The sequence below is a fragment of the Chamaea fasciata genome, unplaced genomic scaffold, assembly GCF_029207755.1.
Source record: "Chamaea fasciata isolate MVZ Bird 193981 ecotype frontalis unplaced genomic scaffold, bChaFas1.0.hap1 SCAF_7, whole genome shotgun sequence".
NCBI lineage: Eukaryota > Metazoa > Chordata > Aves > Passeriformes > Sylviidae > Chamaea > Chamaea fasciata.
In genome coordinates, this window is record NW_027094092.1 from 16,436,410 (window position 1) to 16,455,109 (window position 18,700).

An 18,700-nucleotide genomic window follows, 5' to 3' on the forward strand; every position below is an offset into this window, starting at 1 on the left:
GTCACCACTGCCCTGCGCAGTAATTGGCATTATCTGTTATCTCTGAAGCCATAATAAGGCTTGCCACCGGGCATTTTCTGTAATCATATTTTTATTTGTCAGCCCGCGAGCCGCAGACAGCGCGGGGGAGCCGGGCCAGGCCGCGGGCGCGCGGCGGGGCAGGGGCCGCGCGGCGCCAATGGCGGCTCGCGCCGGTGATGTCACGGCCAGCCAATGAGGCGGCCGCCAGCCCGCCCCGCCCGGCGCTGCAGCATTCCCCACAGACACAGGGAACGGGCTCTTCCCGAGGAAACCGGGCGCTTGGCACCTCGCCCCGGACGTGCTCGCACACGGGTTCCCGCAGAATATACAGCCGGGCACTCAGTCAGCTGAGAGCTGCCCCGCACTGCGGGCGCGGCGCTTGCGAAAGGGGCTCTTGGTTCGGGGCACCCAGCGGAGGCACCCTAAGGCCCTGAATGTAGGAGAGCAGACACCCAGTACGAGGTGAATGGCATCTCAGGCAAAACCCATCGGTTATGTCCAAAGAAAACTCCTCGGATGGCCTTACATGGATGTCCGGGGAAGCTCGGGTCCCTGTGCCATCCCCGCGCGGCTGCTCGGCGCGCCCGCTCCAGGCACTGCAGCACGGTGCAGAGCCCTGGGAGCACAGGGAAGGGCTGGAAGGAGAAGCGATAATGCTGCATCACTGAGCCAAGGGCTTGCCGGCTCAGGGAAGGCAGCGAGGTAGCACAGATTCCACGTGATATCCCTGCGTGGTACCACTCGTGCCCGTGGGTTTTTGGTATGGCACGGTGCTATGTGCACACACAAGTCCTCAGAGCACCCTACAGTGCCTTATCCATAAGCGTTCCCCCGTGGCCAAGCTGCACCACCAAACCCTGTAAGTGACTGCACCACAGAGTGAAGTGCATCAAATATTCCCCCGTTGTTTCCAGTAAATAAAATAAGAACAGGAGCACATTACATTTTTTAAACAACACACAGACTCAAGCTCCACACCTATTCTGCTTCCTTTTCTCAGCTGCTTGTGTAAAAACACCTCTCAGACAGAGGCAATCTCTCCACATGGTAGCAGCAGAAGCTTTTTATTCATGGGAGGGGGATTGGGGAATCCTTTCTGAATCTTTGGTCCAGGAATGCTGCTCTATCAATGCATTTTGAGCAGTGGATGCTGAATGTGGTAACATGCTGCTGTTAAAGTAAGCCACAGGTATTTTGCAGTGTTTTGGGATGTACGGGAAGAGGATGGGACTATTATATGGGTCTGGGGACACCAGGCTATCAATCTATTCTGCCAGTAGGCTGGAGGCACCCACATTTAGTCATTAACCAAAACAGAAGCCTTCATTTTTCAATGTGGTCATAACTGGATAACCTGGCTGATGAGATGATTTGTCATTTCACTGCCCCACAACAGGACAAGGTCAGGCTTCATTGCTTAGAAAAGCACATTAGGTTTTACACTCACATATATATTTATGCATGCTCCGATTTTCTGATAACTGCCCAGAATACAGCACAGAATATAACACAGACCACATGAGTCTGAGAGACCAGGAGGCAGAGCTTATGATTTACTGCTAACTTAGCCAGCACTAGGTGCTCGTCAGGTGGGAGTTAGCAAGGAGATGGGATTTACTTTCAAACGAGACTACTGCCCACAATCCAATACATTTAACAGAGGAAAATGGATTCTTCAAGAGAGACGTGCATCTACCTAGAATATTTCACATAGTGTTAAACCTGCAGAGACGCTGGTCTTGTCTGTCTGTCTGACAGCCTCAGCATGATCCTCACTCAGTTTATTAAAGTCTCCCAGATCCAGAGGTATCCATAACATGTCCAAAGGGCTAACATGTATGTGCAGATATACATGCTTTAGCAGAAAGTTCTATTCCAATGGAGATTCTGATTTCTCTGGAATATTCACTTGGAAGCGTAAATAATTTCAGCTGTACTTAAACATTTCTGAGTGTTGTTGGATTGGATCCCTTAAGTTTTAAGTCAGGTAGAGAACAGAAACATGTATGTATGCAATCCACCAGTGATTACACTGCCCAGTGTATGTAAAAAAGAACAGGTCTACAACCTGCCAAGGATCATGCTGGTTCTAAGGAGGTCATGATCACTCAGTGCAGTTGAATAGCAGGGAGGAAAAACTGTGGAATTCACTGAATAAAACTGGTCAGAGGTCACTGCCAACAGAGAAAACTTAGATCCTCTAGTTAGGCATGCAACCTGCTCTTGGCTTCTCTGGGAATTTCTCTGACTCTTGTAACTCTGCCTGTGTCCTCAGGACCTTCTCACCCCGATCCACCACCTTTGAACTGCCTTCTCTGCTAAGAGTATGCTGCTAATACTCTTCTTATACAGTATACTCTTCTTAATATATCCTCAAGAAAGGCTCTTCTTTCCCTTTCCATTTATTAGAAATATGCTCTCTTACAGATCACTATTTCCTGCTGGAATGACTCAGAGATGTAGGGGGAGGGGGCTAGAAGAGCAAGTTAAATATTTAAACATCCATTTTCACTGTGGCCATCTGGTTTGTGAGTTTTCAGCACAGAACTGGGGGTACAGAAAATCCCTGTATGGGTACTGAGAAATAACCACACAATGATTATGCAAATCCAGCTACTGCAGCATCTCTGAGTGGCCCTTGGCCTCCTGGAGAGGGGGATCTGGCTGGCTGTGGCTTTGGAGAAGCAGCCATGAAGACACAATGTAAATGTTCTCCCCCAGCCAATCCAAGTGCAAGGAGCTGCATTTGTGAGAAATGAGCAGGCAGTTATGGGTCAGTAGCTGTACAGAAACTCTTGTGCTCAGACTGATCGCCACAACTTGATTTCAGTATCATTCAAATTATCTCAACTTGCTGAGGATGAAAGAGAAACTGATCCAATATAAAATGGCACCTGAAAGCACAGGTTAAACCACATTCCATGGTTAAATAATATGATGGAGTCAGGATGAAAATTCTTCCCTACTGGAAAGGAAATTAAAGGCAACAGTGACTCAAATGCCCAGAGGGAACCTCAGTAAAGGTTGCCAAAAGCCAGCAGGTTTCCAAAAACTGAAGGGAACCACAAAATGACTTTTCTGTATTTGCAGTTGTCCCAGGTTTCTTCAGGGATTCATTTTGATATAGTGTATGTAGTTCTTAGTTATTAGTAAGTGCCACAAAAATTATGGAAATAAAACTCTTTTTCCTCGGTGGTTTTGGTTTTCCTGCAAATTAATTCTTTTCAAGTGAGAAATGATGGACAATCTTTTCCAAGAAAAGTCTGTCTGTGACTGGTACACTGTCTCACACATGGACAAGAATTAAAAAATACATCAGCACTTTACCCACTGCTTTTAGAACTTTGCAACATCAGTTACTCAAAATTCAAAGTATCAAGGTAAGATCCCTTTATTATGTAGCAGGAAACTCCCGTTGGAAATGGCTGTACTCACCATATTGAATGACTATGGCAGAAGTCTAAAGCAGAAATGATTTGTCGGAAGAACTTCCTGGCTTCTTTTGGTGTCAATCTTCCCTTTTTTACGAGATAGTCGAAGAGCTCCCCACCTGACACATGTTCTAGCACCAAATACCTGGAAAAACACAAAGCCAGGATTTTGTAAGTACATGATCACACCAACCCCCTCACACTCACAGTTATATGCAAACACTCTGTTTATACATAGTCAAGGGGAACACTTCCACAAATAACAGTGGAAGAGAACTGGAATTTTAAAATCAGGAGTGATTAATATGTTTAACTGGGGTTCTGGAAACTTCAGACCTGCCATTGTTGGATTCAGTGTCCAATGGCATAGCAAGACATAATCAGGAAGCTAAAAATTACTCCAAAGACCAGGAGGGGAAGCAAAGAATAATCAGGTGTAAGCTTCCACAGCAGGTCTGAAAGCTACAGTGGAGTAAGACTCTGTGCCAAGAAGCCTCAGGTCCTTTAACCAAGCTGACAATTCTTTTATAAAAAGGCTGTGGCAAAGCTGCAGTCAGACAGAACCAGACAGATGTCAACAAACCAGAATGAATTGAGAAAAGAAGAACAATATACATTAGTAAAAAACCCCCCAAAAAACAAAAAAAACCCAAAACCAAAAAAACAACAAACTACATGTGTGCAGCCTATATAAAACCTTAGTTTTTGCTGCTGAACAGCAGTAACTTGCTGGAGCAGCTGCCTGGCCTTGCAACTCACAGGTGAAAAATGTGGCACTGAGTGAATACATGTGGCACAAAGAGGGCCGAGGAGCAGGAGAGGAAACTCCTGACCTCATATAGCACTCCTGGCAGCCATAGAGTGAAGAGTGAAACCTTCTAGAAGGAAAGGACTTGCCATGGATGGACCATCTTGTTGTTATAAGTAGGGCTAATGAAAGGCAGCCAAGCAAAGGAAAACTATAAATCTCTGGAAATGTTGCCTAATAGTGGGAGTGACAGTTTTCCCAGGGAAGTGGCATCAACTGAATCCTTTAAAAAGAAACAAGTTTGAGTGTACTTCTCAGTCCCTGCCTCCCAACAGCACAGCAGACCATACTGAACTGTATGTGCAGCATGATCCCTCAACCCTTTGCTTTGCAGCAGAATAGTTTTACTACCAGAATTAATCCAGCTCCTCAAATTTGAGTGGACAACGAAGAATAATGAATCCAGGATACTGTCTTTTCTGTACTTCAGGCACCGTAATCTCCATGGAAATTTCTGAATTTGAAATGAAAAGTGGGGAAGATTAATATAAATTTGGGGTCTTAATTAGTCCTGTTTTCAGTGTTTCAAAAAGCTTCCAAAGCTTCCAGTGTTTCCAAAAGGACAGCAGAAGGACTAAAAGCAGTTAGTCCTGAAGAAAGTAAAGCTTGCTCAATGATAGTGGCATTAGCTTTGAAGTTGCAAAAGTGGGACCTGAGCTCCTGGTCTATCATCATCTCCTGTGTAACTTCCACGTGTCAGTTCCCAGCTTACCAGAAGGAGAAAGCACTTCCCTGCCTTACAGAAAGACAAACATTGGTATTGTCTTACCAGCTAAACAAGTACTAAAAGGATACAAAAAATGGACAAAACCATAAAATTGTAAACTTGGGGGAATCAAAATTGTACTTTTGCATTTTTTGATCAAAGTCAAAACATTTACAAGAAACATAGTAATATTGATTTTTTAAAAATTAAAATTGGTTAAAAAAGAGAAAAATCCTAGCTTGAAAATCCCATTTGGAATATGTGGGTTACCTTCTTTCCAAAAAGATGAGTAGTTGCCCAACTGTCTGCTGGTAATTTGGAGATCACTGTTTACAGACATGACATTTTTTGAGCAAGTCATTCAAACACAGAAGAAAGCTGATACAGAGCAACCACAGGCACTGGGGTGTCCAAATTCTCAAGTCCCAAAACTTGGTTCCTAAGCCTTGGCTAACAGACAGCCTTGTAAGAAGGTTTGCTGTAGAATTCATTCTCCCCCTCAGAGACAGATCTGGCTAACTATTCAATATGGCAGACCCAATTCTGGCACGGAATCAATCCTAAAATTCCTCTTCACAGCTTGCTGTCTCATTGTGCCCAGCAGAAGCTGGGTACAGCAGTGCATCTTGCCCCAAATTCAAATTGCTAGCTGCCTTTTTTTTTTTTTTTTTTTTTCTGGGAGGTATCTTACAAAGATGATTGCAGCTACAGACATACAGAACACCCTCCACATTGGCTTCAAACAAACAGTTTTTGAAAAATACAGACCCAGCATTTCTGTCATCCACAGCAGGAACTGTGAAGCAATTTATTTTCATCAACTTCATCTTATTAAAAACACTCAACAAAAATGCACTGACGCGTTGTATGAAAAATAAAACAAATTGAAAGACAGGGAACATTTACAAGGTTATTCATTTTTTGCTTGCCACCTAGAAGCACTAGATATAATAATGGAAATGAACAGGGGAGAGCATTTGAAAAAGATTTGTGCCTATGACAAGTCAAGGGACACAGAGAAGCAGAGACGATGTATTCTGATCTGACAAAGCCCCCAATGTGACATGAGAAGGATGACAAACACATTCCTCAGTGGTTGAATGCAAGAAAGAAATGCTGCAGGGATCATTCCACAAGCACTACGTGGCTAAGCTGCAGCTAGGATTTGTGAGTTCAGGTTGTTATCTGCCAGCCCTATTCCCTCTAGTAGCTTGTGGGGTTTTTAGGAGAGCCCCCAGCTAGGAGATTTTCTGCTAAACAAGGGCATAATTCAGCACCTGCCCCCATCTCTGTGCAAGCCAACATTCTGCTGGCACATTACATGGCACAGTAGTAGTACACTTGTGCTTTCCAAACAGGTCGACAAGAGGGGTTTAAACATTTCCAAGTGTTGCACTGGCTCTAAGCACCACTGGACAGCTACACAAACCACATAAAGTGCTGCATCTCTGTATCTACCCATCTGTGTGTGTGTGTGTGTGTGTGTGTGTGTGTGTGTGTGTGCCTAAGTGACTCCACAGAAGAAGAGAATAAACACTCTGAAAAGCCAAACAGAAAAAGCAAAGGAAAGAAAGAACATTATTCCCTGGGCTGGAAAATAAGGCATACAGACACTACATCTTTCCTGAATCCATGGCACAGAAAAGAATCCAAATCTTCTGTGTTCACATCAGCACCTAAAATCCTTTACTTTGGCAAAGTGCTATAGGATTGTAAGTATGCTAATGCCAGCTCTTGGAGGATCTAGGAGAAGTTAAATAACACATAGCCTGTAGGGGAGAAAAACACTAAGAAGCATTTTCATGAGTCTCCCTTCCCTTTTATCTTTCCCAGATATGACAAGTTTTCACTTCATTATAGTACTACTTTGTCAATTTATTCTAAGCAAGGAAGCAAGCAAGCAAGTTCTGAAAATCCCAGAACTTCTCTCCTATTACATTTAGAGATGAAAAGCAACTCATTGGTGAATGAAATTTTGGGGGTTTTTTATCCTGTCTATGTAAGATTGACAGCATCAGTATTTCTTCGCATTGTAAAAACGTAAGAAGACTGTTCTGTAATAGCCATTGCAAGGAGGTTCAGGCAAAGGAAAGACCCAGTCTCTGGCTGGCAACATGTGCACTACATGCTGTGATGATACAGACAGGACCTCTGTTAGGACAAAAAGACTGTAAGAGCACCTAGCTCTCACACGTTGGATGCTCTGGACACACCCCAACTCTTCCAATCCTTGCATTTCACATGAGAGACAAAGTTTTAAGAAGCATTAACCTCCTCTTCTTTACTGATAGGGAACTATGAAGCCAAGTGACTTGTCCAGGGTTACAGTCACCCAGTATTAGAGCTGGGATTAACACGTGTGGTCCGTTGGGCCTTCTACTCCACGCTGGCCCCACCACCAATTTCCCCTTTGCCTGCTGGGACACTGGAAAAGCCAGAAAACAGCAGGGTTCTGCAACTCAGTATGAAGTCGAGTGTATGTTAAAAATAAAGTCTCAATTACTTTTTCCTCACAGGATATATCCTCTAGGAGGCTGCAAATATTCTCACAGGCCACAGCTCACTTTCGTACACACCACGGTCCACATCTTGCATGATTTGCTTATATCCCTGCTACAAGCCAAGACATGAAACTAAAAATCTCCAGTTGAGTTTCAGTGCTTGAAGGAGACAAGACTTTACTCTTTAAAAGCAAAGAAGCTGAATACTAAATACAAGAATAATTGTGTTGATTGGAGAGGAGCAGAGAGATTGCATCCAGCAGCATTCAGTCTATTCCCTTTGCCATTTTTCCATCTGCATCCCATCATCACCACATTCTCAATAAAAGATTCTGAGTTCCCAACCTCAGATGACCCACTACATATCATCAGAGATGCAGGCTTAGAATAATCCTAGTTTTTTCTTTCTTTCTTTTTGGTTCATTTTTTTATTCTCTCAGGAACCAAAATAGTACATTATGAGTTTTCTTCAGCTCCTTTCTGAAGGCTGTTTTTTGCTGAGATGCTCGACAGCAGCTTGGACTTCCCATTCCCAATAGTTCCTTTGTGTGTGGGATTGTAAACTGGTTTTGTCCCATTCTTATCCAGTGCCAGCTCAGCAAGGACTTCTCCTATCACTTAAAATGGCAAAAAAAAAGACACTCTTCATGATTTCTCCTTTCCATCTGGTGGACTACACCACAACTTCTTAAAAGGTGCCTTTGCCCATGCCCTAGGGAGCTTTGAGGAATAACTCAGAGAGCACTCACTGAGGCAAGGCAGCTACACGCTACCTCCAGATCAGGACTGTAACTAAAGAAGCAGGCTGGCTCTGAGCAATGCCAGAAAAATGCTATTAAAGAAAGACTAACTGGCACAGAGAACACCTGGACCATGCACTACCAGATACTTCTGGCAAAATAACAACAAAAAAAAAAACCCAAAATGCAAACAAACACACCAGTTATGATCTGCAAAGAATGAAAAGCTGTCTTTTAGCCTGTAGTAAAATTTGTGTGAAAAGTAAAATTCTTGCCAGATAGGATTGCCTGCAGCAGCCCATCAGTGGGTATGCAGCTCTTGTTTTCTCAGGACAATTTACAACACACTAACAGCTACACCAATTATGTATTTATTATTATAAAAGTGTTAAATACAGAGATCTCTAGATGAGAACTCATGCTGAAACACAAAGGATTTCAGGTAAGTATTATAAATGCAAAAAACTGGCATAACCAAGAAACACTGTTTAATTCTCTTGGAATGAAAGTCAATCCACACATCTTGTTTAAGTTAGGCAATAGAAGGTTTGTCCATCAGTGCTTGCAGTTAGCTGTCTGCTCGGGAAGCAGTTAATAATATATTTTTATTAAATGATATGACATTTATATATGTAAACCACAACTTTGCTTAACCTAAACAAGTAGGTTTTTAAGTTGATCTTCAGTGTAAGCCTGAATGTACCACTGGGTACCATCACACATCACTGGGCAATGTCCTAGAGCTTTTACTATGCCAGAATTTGACTAGATATCCATGTGGCACTTGTTAGTTTTTAAGATGCACAGCTTCAGCCATGCACTCCAGCAAGATGCAAAACCCATATGCAGTTACATAGAAAGAGATACACACAAAGACTTAAAACATCAGGTGGTAATCTCCATCATACAGACAGGTAAGTCTTTAGTTCTCTTCTGTTCAGAAGTTTACTGTGCAACAGCTGTAAAACTCAGTCTTCAGTTTTGCCACAGAATGAAACACAAACTGAAATGGCTGCACCACAAATGGTACAGTTGGCACTGCCACAACCTTGATGAACCATGGGCCATCTCACAGTAATCCTGGCGGATGATTCACAGGGAACTGGCTACTCCTTTTGACTAATGAATTTGAGAGCTAGAAAACTCACTGCATTTCAAAGGGATCTGTCTTAGGGAACAAAAGATTGACAAAGAAGAGCCTCTAGAAGAAAAAAAGACCTGGTGGTTCTCCTTCCAGGCTACCGCCCTACTTGAAAAATGTCCTTCCATACATATATATGGTTGAACATATATGTGGCAGGGAAGAGGTTAAAAGTTGCCCAGGCTGACATGCTCTGTAGTTTTTTGATAGCTTTTTCTCTGCATTGTTTTCTATTGATTAAATAATCTCTATCAGATATAAAGCCCCTAGTTATTGGCACAGTCTATAAATTATTCAGAAGTTATATAAATTCTTATGGTGGGCATGAATTTTTAAACCCTTATTTGGCACTGGGCCAGGAACTCTGCATTTTTTCCCCCCCTTGCCTGTGAGAAAATGTGCATGTGTTAGATTTCTGTTTTCTAAAAGACAGTTTTAACTCGAGTTTGCATGTTTGAATGGATATCGTATTTGACTGCTGGTTACATTTGGGCATGAACAGGTTGGGGCTTTTGGGGAAGAGAGGTAGTAAGAGATTATGTTGCTGTGCTCTGTACCTTTGATTTATTTGGGATGAAAGGTGTTTTGAGCAGTGCCCTCATGGTATGTAGTCAGGGATGCCAAGGCACTGCAGCAGCCATCCTATATGGGCACATGATAAGGAATGGATTTAGCCAGAGGGATCCTCAGCACAGGATGGGCAGAGCTGAGACAACACTCATCAGGTCACTGCTGCAATTCTGTTAGTGACTGTATACTTCAGGGCTTTCTTCTTCAGAGCTAAGTGGCCTTTGCTATAACAACCAGGGTCCAGACACACATAGTGCTGCTTACCAACGTCTAAAAGAGAAGTCAGGCATGAGAATGTACTGAGGCTCTGAAGCAACATCTCACAGAATTGCTCATGTCACAGAATTGCTCCACTATGAGCCTGCCTTTCCCCAAGCCCAGCATCATAGCCTGGGTGGTATCCAAGCACACCTTGGGCAGTGAGCAGAGGATACAGTCAGGCTTTTGGGTAGATCTTATTAAGACTTTGTTGCACAGGGTGTAGCATTAATTCCCACCAGCAGCTCTGCAGGCCCTGCTCTGTGCCTGGCTGGTGTCCCTCTTGTGAGCTGTGACACCCACACCTCTTCCCTGGCTGCTGGCCAGCTCCTGGTCTCCAGGCCCTGAATGCCAAACCTCACATGCACTGGCTCCACTCCTACCACTGACTGGCTTTCTTCTGGCTACACATGCTTGTCATTCCAGACAGTCCTAAAACAAGTCAACAGCAGAAGGAAAGGGGGTCAAAGTAGCTGGTTACAAATATTTTCCTTAGTTCTAATCAATGCTCAGGTAGAATGCTATTCTGACTTCCAATCCTGTTTTATTTTCTTTCCCTGTATTCGTAGCACCTGACATACCACAGCCTCACCCCCAAGGTGCACACCTAACCAGAAAATGAATTTTCAGTGCTGAGCCTTTGGAGTAATTCTGACTTTCTGAACTCTCCCTCTGCCTTTAGACAGGTTTCCCTGCAGATGGATTGAATGCCAAAGTCTTGGCCCACCACTAATAAGAACACAGAGAGCCTTTTTTTCCTCTTTTCTGCATCTGCTGGCATCCCACAATTAGTTTTCAAAGAAAATAAACAGAATTGCAGCAAAACCCTGCAGGAGAGGGCAGGCAGCACAGAGGCCTCTGCAGACACCACCAGAGCTGTAAGTCCTTGATTCGTGCTGCCACCTGATTTTGTATGAGCCAGAAACATGAGTTGTGCACAGCCAGGAGGACATTTTAATTCTCTTATCTGACTCATTGTTTTGCACCTTCACCGCTGAAATCAGGAGGTAGTGTGTTGTGTACATTGCAATGAGATTTGGGCAGATGCCCAGTGATAGCATTGTACTGATGGAAGATGAGAAAGGCACTTATATTTGCAAAAGGTGCTGAGGAATGCATGGCACCCTTCAGAGGACAATTATCTGGTATCCACTCCTCCTCTCAAAACAGATTCTTGCTTAAAATGCTGATCAAACTGGATGATATAGAGATGTAAATTAAATGCTGCCACAAAATTTGAAATTTGAAATCTTAAATGTGAAGATTTGAAAATCATTCAACATAAATCTACATAATATACTCAAATATCTGCATGCAACTTCACATAGAAGTTTATATATATATATATATACACAGATACCAATGGAAAGGGAATAAAGAAATAGCAGTATTACCATCTGAAAGAAAAGGGCATGGAGTGTCTTAGTATGTATTTTTTTTTCCTATTTTTTTTCCACTCCCCATCAAGCCCCCGACAGCTGAAACTAAATAGTTAATCAAATGAGATCAAAACAGATAATGCCACCCCTGTTGGGAGTCCTGCAACAGAACTGTATCAGTTGGCTTTATCCCCTCTGGAGAGGGAAGTTCCATCTCCTGTGGACTGTCTGATGGCCCTTAGCTTGCCATGCTAACAGCTCCTCCAGCAGGGGACAACTGTTTTTCTGTGATCCAAAGAAAAGCTGAATGTACTGCAGAAAACACAGTAAATAAAACTCTGTGTAGGGTCAGCTCAGGAAAGACCTTTTCTATTCACAGCACAGAAAAAAGACAATCATCCCCCAGGTTCACACAGCTCATCTGCAATGCAGAAATCAAAGAAGTGTGTCCCTCCAGTGTGTATTACAGAACAAACCAAAGAATTTTGTTATTATCTGTTACTGCCTTGTTCCTTGTCTTAGTATGTGCCCCATTGACGCTGCTGTACACCACAATGACACAGACTCCGTCTTTGACTCTTTCATTTTTGGGATGTGCTCCCTTTTATACTATTCTACACAGACCAATTTGATTGGTGACAAGAAGACAAACTTCTTCAATCACATTGGTCAGGCCAGAGAGACATCAAGAAGTCCCTCCTAGGGAAAAGATGTAAACAAAGTTACAGTTACAAAAACATGACTCTTGTTTACAGAAAATTCCCTGGGAAAAGAATTTCAGAAAACCAAAACATCTCAGGCACCAACCAGGGCTACACCCCATCCTGGAAGTGTTCAAGGTCAGCTTGGGTGAGGCTCTGAGCAACCTGGTCTAATCAGAGGGTTCCCTGCCCATGGCAGGGGAGGGGTGGAACTGGATGATGTGTAAGAGCCACAGTGCTGCTGTGTTCCCGCCCCCCCCTGCACCTGGATGATGTCCCTTCCAACCCAACCCATTCTGTAATGATTCTATGATTTGTATTTCCCTAAAACTCCTGACTGTCTGCACTTCCTTAGTCAAACTGACTGGTGCACACACAAGTTTTGGTAGGCCACTGATCATTCCCCATACCAGGCCACTTTGATTCATTTTGATCTTTAAAACAGGGAGGATGAATTCCCATCCTGGCTGTTTTGTCTATTGACATTATATGATGAGAGAGAGGGAGGCATTGATTGTCTGTAGCTGTTTCTAAATTATCTATTACTGTGGACTCCCAATCTTGCTTGAAGGCCATCAGTGTGATCATACAACAAATATGAAATAACTCAACTGTCAGTAATATTGCTCATTTAGCCAACACAATATATATCTGAGGCTGTATGTCACTTACAGAGAGCCACAGTGCTGCTGTGTTCCCCCCACCCTCCACCTAGATGTGCAGTCCACAGTCTCACTAAATAAGACAACTCAAAATGATGGATAGTGAGATGGAATAATAGATTTCATAGCCATCTCCAACTATCTTGGCAAAAAGAACCCTACCAAAATAAACAGGAAAAGACTGTTTGGCTAACACACATATGCTAACAGATTTTTATTATTATTTTTTAAAACTCATTCTCAGTGTTAAATAAACTGTGGAAAAAGGATTTGATTCATGGTTGCATTAGGAATCTACTCAACCAAAGCCCCTTGTCACAAATTAAATCATAAACTAAAAGTCAAACATGATTTGTGAAATTAACAGTTATCGAGGAAATGCTCCCCAGTGCTGCATTGTGATTAGTCTCTGGCTTCTGAAATATCACCCATAATTCATGAGCTTCTCTGAAACCATGCCACTACTGCTAGTGCTGGGATGGCATGCATGATGGAAAGGTGCTGCCACAACCAGAGAGCAATCCCACTCCTGATGCTGGTGAGAACCAGAGGTCACTGTGTCTTATTATTTCGGAAGGTACATGCATACATACTTCTCAGCCCCCACACACTTGTAACACCTCACCCCTCCGCAGGCACTCTCTTCCACCTCTCAGATTTATCAAAAGCCACAGCTGCTTCTAATTTTGAACACAGAGGCTTGGCAGAAGCTCTGCATTGTGCCCTTTCTTTAAAATAGTGACTAATAAAAAATGAACTTAATTAACAGTCATTGGTTCTTTCAGAGTCAGTGTCTTTCAGCAGAGGGATTCGGTGCCTTTGCAGGGGGATGCAGACAGCTTAATCTTACAGGCAGAGGAGCTACAGCACAAAGCAGACACAGTGATTGTTAAAGGCTAAATGGTCATTGGCAAAGCATGCTTTGGAGCCCAGCGTTTTTTAGAGGCCACGATATCCAGACATATCTTAAAAGAGATGGGATGCTTTCCTTTTCAAGGTGATTTTCATGATGAAGATATTTTCCTGCCAATAAATTCAGGGGGTTTTTTTTGTTGTTTTGGTTTTTTTTGTTTGTTTGTTTTGTTTTGTATAGTGTAACACCATTCCCACTGCTCTGAGCACCAGATATTTTTCACAGGGAGCAAAATAGCCCCCAAGTCTTATGGAGCAAAGAAGGAAAGCTCAGCTTCTGGCTTCACAGGCATTCAGAGCAGGAAGAAAGTTTCAGCACCACTACAGCCCATCCCCTCGTGGCCTTTCTTCTGCATGTATTCATATATTGTCACCACTGCCACCATCAGCCCTGTTCATGCAAGAGTGTGTACTTGTGTGCGTGTACCTAGGGTTACACAATACAGAAACCAACATCACAAAGAAGAACATTCCCTCTCTTTTAATCAAAACAGGGGTCTCACCCCCCCCTTTAACTGGCATACAGAGAAAATGTCCTCTGCCTCTCTTTTCAGGATTAAAGGAGAATGTACTCCCTGTAAAGCCTGATTTCCCTTGGCTGCCTGTCTGCACACAGAGATGCTGTGTTAGACCTCGGCCCGTCCTCATCTGCGGCAAACAGGGCTTCATGGAGCCATGACCATTTATGCCACTGAGGACAGAGCATTCAGCATGCAGCTCTGAAAACATCTGAGCCAGCCTCCACCCAGTGCCTGCACGAGCTCTTTCTGGCAACTGCATTCCACCACGGATGGCAGGCTCTGCCCCAAAGGAGGAGGGGGAATCCAAAGGAAATTACTGCCTGCTCTACTAAGCTAGCCCTTAGGCAGAGAGGCCTCACTTCTCAGAATAGGAATTCATTGCTCCAGTAACAAGACCGGATGAATAGTCCATGAGGGACTGTTACCTCCATTCAACACACTTTCTTTGGATAAACAGTCATTCCCTTCTTGTGTTGAGACACTAAAATGAGGTCACCAGTGGATGGTGGCTTTTAGAAACTGCTTAATCTTTTTTAACCACTCTCTTCTACCTGTAATAACCAGTTAAAAATCTGAAAATAGCAGAGTTCCCTACTGGGTCACCCATTTCTATGTGGAGAACATTGATTTTTTTCCTGTTATGCCAAGATTAATGGGGCCTGTTTGTTTGACAACAGATACAACGTATTTAGTGCCCTAAATCAAGCTAAAGTGATTGTCTGTGGACAACAATCCAGTCTGCCCTACCTGGCACAGGTAATGATCTGGAAAAAAAAAATCTTAAAAAAAAAAAAAAAAAAGGCAAAAAAGCTTTGCTACATAACTGTCTGCAGAACCATCAGGGGATTACAATGGCCCTTAAAACAAAGATCTGTTGCTGATGGGACAAATTTAAAACACTTTTAGTGAGAGTTGAGGGTTTCATTAAAACTGTTAGACAAAGGAGGTTATCCAAATTATCCACTCTAAGTCTCTTACAGCTTTGATTCAAGGTGGTTCCAGGTCTTACAGGCACAAACCTTCCCTCTCTCTTGCTATTTTAGAGAAAACATTGGTTTGTCCTCTTTCTTCTATTTTAAGTAGGAAAAGAAATAGCATATAAGTTTCTTGTAAGTAAAGGTTCACTCCAAGAAAGATATTGAGGTGCTGGAGAATGTCCAGGGAAGGACAATGAAGGGTCTACGGCACAAGTCCTGTGAGGAGTAGCTGAAGGAGTTGGTATGTCTGGCCTGGAGAAAAGCAGGTTCAGTGGGGATCTTACCACTCTCCGCAACTTACTGAAAGGAGGCTGTAGCCAGGTGGGGGTCAGTCTCCTGTACCAGTTTAAGAGTGACAGGATTAGAGGCAATGGCCTTAAATCGCACCAGGGAAGGTTTGGATTGGATATTAGGAATGAATTCTTCACTGAAAGGGTAGTCAGGCATTGAAACAGGCTGTCCAGGGAAGTGGTGGAGTCATCATTCCTGGAAGTGTTCTAAAAATATGTGGATGTGGCACTTGGGGCATGATTTAGTGGTGAATATGGCAGCAGTAGGTTAATGGTTGGACAGTGATAAATTTTCCAACCTTAATGTTTCTGTGATTCTATGAAAGTACAGAAAAGAACATGAGAAAAGCCAGGGAAATAATGAGTGTTCATTCCTCATCCAAATACCAAATATCACACAGACACCAGCAGAGGGTGAAAACACACCTGTTCCATTCCTTCAGAAATGTTACCAAGTTCCAAAACCTTGATCTCCCTCCCTCCCTCCCTCCCTCCCTCCCTCCCTCCCTCCCTCCCTCCCTCCCTCCCTCCCTCCCTCCCCTCATTCCTCTGGCAAAAGCCAGTAATACCTACAAATATTTTTTATTTTCGTAAACATCATGCAGCTTTAAAACGTGGGGATGTTCTATCAACTTCAGGATGGCTATTTCCCGCTCCACCTGGAAGAAACAAAAAGAAAGAGAGAAGATTAGAAGCTGGGTCTTAGAATACATTAGGTATTGTCACACATTTTCTTCCCATTTATCCATTTTCCACTCCTCTTCATATGCAGATGATATGGAACATTGTAACAATGTATCTTATTTAGCACTTACATAATTTAAGAAAAATTCAATTTATTCAGCCTCAGCACTCCCTGCCCTGCAGAACCAAAAACCAGCAAAATTTCAAGGTTGAAAGAAAAGTCCCAAATCTACCAAAGAAAATTAGCTATGGGAGTTACATGAGCATTCAAGGCTGTTTCTGCCTCACAATCCAAAGCCAATGACATATTCTCAAGGTACAGAAACTCCAAGATGTCACATAGGTGGCTCTCCTGACCTCCCACATCCACAGGTGTGGCTGCTCTATGAACTGCATATTCAATTAATGTTAGAAAATCCCCATCCTGAAGAACTTGCCATGCACGTGGGGGAGAAGACACACAGCCATGTGATTTTATAGCTCCAGAACTGAGGCGCAGAAGGGGAAAGAAATATAAAAAGTGACATAAGAAGTACAAGGCACAACAAGAAATTAAACCAGATTACTGGAGACACAGCGTTCAGAGCCTTAAGCGCTGAGTGCTTTTCCTCAATTCCCAGTCTGCCCAAGTGTGGCTACTTCCAAGAGCACGTTTTCAATGCTGAGTTAACAAGCTGTGACTTAGTCCCTGTAATTAGTGCAAGCCCTGTTCTCACCCAAAATTCCTATCATGACCACTAAGGGTATTCATTAGAGATGGAGTCAGTGCAATTCCTCAGCTGTTAGCAAAATTGCTCGGCTGCTCGAAACCACACTGTATCTGCTCTGATTTGACCTAGGCTAAGTCAAAGAGAGTTAATGTAGCACTGTGGAGACTTTGGGTATGTGAAATAAACTCTGCAACAAGATGCAGTCTAAGCATTGTACATTCGGGCGTGCCAAATTTCAATAAATCCAGAAAGGCAGGAAAAACACCTAAAGAAGAAAACAAGGACAACCAGGTAGGATTTTTTCCAGCCCTTTAAATAACTGATTGTCCCAGAGCTGCTATACTGACAAACAAACCATGAACAAACTACAAAACCATCCCTTAATGTCTCCCCTGCAGGGATCAGATGAGTGATTAGGAATTTGCCCCAGTACAGCTTTAGTTCTTGATGTCCTTTAACTTCCTGAGAGAACATCCTCTGCTAAGCCTGAACACAGACAACTTTACCTGAATGTCAGTAAGATACTCTGCAGGAAATTAGAAAGTGGTAGTTTGCAGCACTGTGCAGAGGAGGATTTCCCAGCATGTTGGTTACCAGAGATCTCTCTTCCTCTACAGTCCCACATAAAAACAGCAAAAGCAACTTTTGCAGTACATCATCAGCCTTAGCCTTCCTCACATACCAGGGATAGAAGAAAGTATATTTGTACATGTGCCAATCTCAGTCTTTCAAAGACACTTACTCCTCTCTTCAGAGTCAAAAGTCATCTGAGAGATTCCACTTCCACACTTGGGATCTCTGAAAATAGCTTCTTCAGAGAAGTGGGGAATACATTTGAACATGTATGTACACAGTTCAGCACCGCCAGAACTGCTAGGAATTCAGTGATACACAGTGCTTGATGGTGACAGCTCTGTGGGTGTGAACTTACTCATGACCAGCACTCTGATGAAAGCTACTTGTACAAACAGGAAGCAAAGGCTGGGTAGATTTCAACTGTTCAGCTGTTTCACCACAGACCCAGGGGGTAGCTAGTTTATTAAATTTTTGCCTCCTCTTCAAAAAGACCTGTTACTCTTCTCTTTTACAAGATATGCACTGATACTTGCAGAGGGCTCGTTCAGCCCTATAATTGATAAAAGTTGGATTTGCCTCAAAAATGAGGAAAAACAAAACAGAAGAAGCACCCCCTCTCACAACACTCTCCCAATAGTACTGAGATTCATCATCAGTAACATGTACTGCAGCTGCTCAGAAACTGCAACTCCAATGAAGTTCCTTTTGGATGGGGAAGAACAGGTATTTCATGGGGAATGTGACCAGTGGACTAGCTATAACAAAGATAATCCAACCCCAGTCTTCCTCCTGGGGATATCCTGCCTATGAAAACTAAAACTCCCTGCAGATGGGCTGTGTAACTGCATTAGTGATTCACTTCAGAGAAACCTCTCAGTTGGTTCAGTGGCAATGTAAGTTCAGATCAAGTGACTGATGGATGACAGCATTAAGTCAGGGTCCTGCTTGGTTACTGTCCTAAAGCATGAGAAGAGGCAGTGACTTATGGCTCCCACTTGGAAGAGGGAATTCAGCTACAGCACTGTGTGGCCTATGGTAACAGACAATCAGAATAGAAAGGCAATATCTACTTATGACCTACAGATTTACTCTAGGAACCAAAAAGACCCGAA

General features: G+C 43.1%; 1 protein-coding gene across 14 annotated transcripts in view; it reads right to left on the minus strand.

Annotated features, from left to right (window-relative positions):
• BRSK2 (BR serine/threonine kinase 2) overlaps positions 1-18,700 on the minus strand; it is a 304,937-nt gene that overhangs the window by 87,705 nt on the left and 198,532 nt on the right. For all 14 annotated transcript variants that reach the window (XM_066187740.1, XM_066187738.1, XM_066187736.1 and 11 more), the window contains exons 3-4: positions 16,192-16,277; positions 3,457-3,597 (exon numbers count right to left, since the gene is read on the minus strand). In XM_066187740.1, the coding sequence (XP_066043837.1) occupies positions 3,457-3,597; positions 16,192-16,277 (227 nt within the window). The remainder of the gene's footprint in view (positions 1-3,456; positions 3,598-16,191; positions 16,278-18,700) is intronic.